The sequence below is a fragment of the Cetorhinus maximus genome, unplaced genomic scaffold (genome assembly GCF_964194155.1).
Source record: "Cetorhinus maximus unplaced genomic scaffold, sCetMax3.hap1.1 HAP1_SCAFFOLD_3092, whole genome shotgun sequence".
Taxonomy (NCBI): domain Eukaryota; kingdom Metazoa; phylum Chordata; class Chondrichthyes; order Lamniformes; family Cetorhinidae; genus Cetorhinus; species Cetorhinus maximus.
This window is the reverse complement of record NW_027599019.1, coordinates 26,074-27,011: the sequence shown is the minus strand read 5'-3', so window position 1 is coordinate 27,011 and position 938 is coordinate 26,074. Positions and strand designations below refer to the sequence as shown.

General features: G+C 56.3%; 1 protein-coding gene across 1 annotated transcript; it reads left to right on the top strand.

Moving 5' to 3' along the window:
- Positions 1-232: 232 nt before the first annotated feature.
- LOC144677816 (histone H3-like) lies at positions 233-586 on the top strand. The gene has a single exon (XM_078537826.1). The coding sequence runs from the start codon at positions 236-238 to the stop codon at positions 584-586; it is 351 nt and encodes a 116-aa protein (XP_078393952.1). The 5' UTR covers positions 233-235.
- Positions 587-938: the final 352 nt, after the last annotated feature.

The window sequence follows — 938 nt, the reverse complement described above, 5'->3', positions numbered from 1 at the left end:
GGCTATGGACTGAGCCACAGACAGACACAGAGCGGCTTCATCATTCTCAGGGAGGTGTCAGCTGTGGCTCAGTCCATAGCACCCTCGCCTTTGAATCAGAGGGTTGTGGGTTCATGTCCGACTCCCGGAAAACCAAGAACTGTGATTGTACTCGAAAGAGTTACAACCTGTGACTGTTGATAACTCGAAAGAGTTACATCATTCTCAGAGTCTGTGTTCCACAGCGTTTGTTATCATGGCCAGGACCAAGCAGACAGCGCGCAAGTCGACCGGAGGGAAAGCTCCCCGCAAGCAGCTGGCTACCAAAGCTGCCCGCAAGAGCGCTCCAGCCACGGGCGGCGTCAAGAAGCCCCATCGCTACAGGCCCGGCACTGTGGCTCTGCGGGAGATCCGCCGCTACCAGAAATCCACCGAGCTGCTGATCCGCAAACTGCCCTTCCAGCGCCTGGTGCGAGAGATCGCTCAGGACTTCAAGACCGACCTGCGCTTCCAGAGCTCGGCCGTCATGGCCCTGCAGGAGGCCAGCGAGGCTTACCTGGTGGGGCTCTTTGAGGACGCCAACCTGTGCGCCATCCACGCCAAGTGAGTCACCATCATGCCCAAGGACATCCAGCTGGCCCGGCGCATCCGCGGGGAGCGCGCCTAGACTCACCCTACCCGACTCTGGACTGAGCCTATCCAACTCTGGACTGAGCCTATCCAACTCTGGACTGAGCCTATCCAACTCTGGACTGACCCTATCCGACTCTAGACTTCCCCAACCACCGAGAACCACAAAGGCTCTTTTAAGAGCCACCAAGTTATCCAATGAGAGCATTAATCGCCACGAGGCAGGTGTTATTTTTTGGTAGTGTGAAAGACAAAATACTGCGGATGCTGGAAACCCGAAAAAATAACCAGCCACAGGCTGTTTTTTGCCGTCAAATCGCGGTTACACC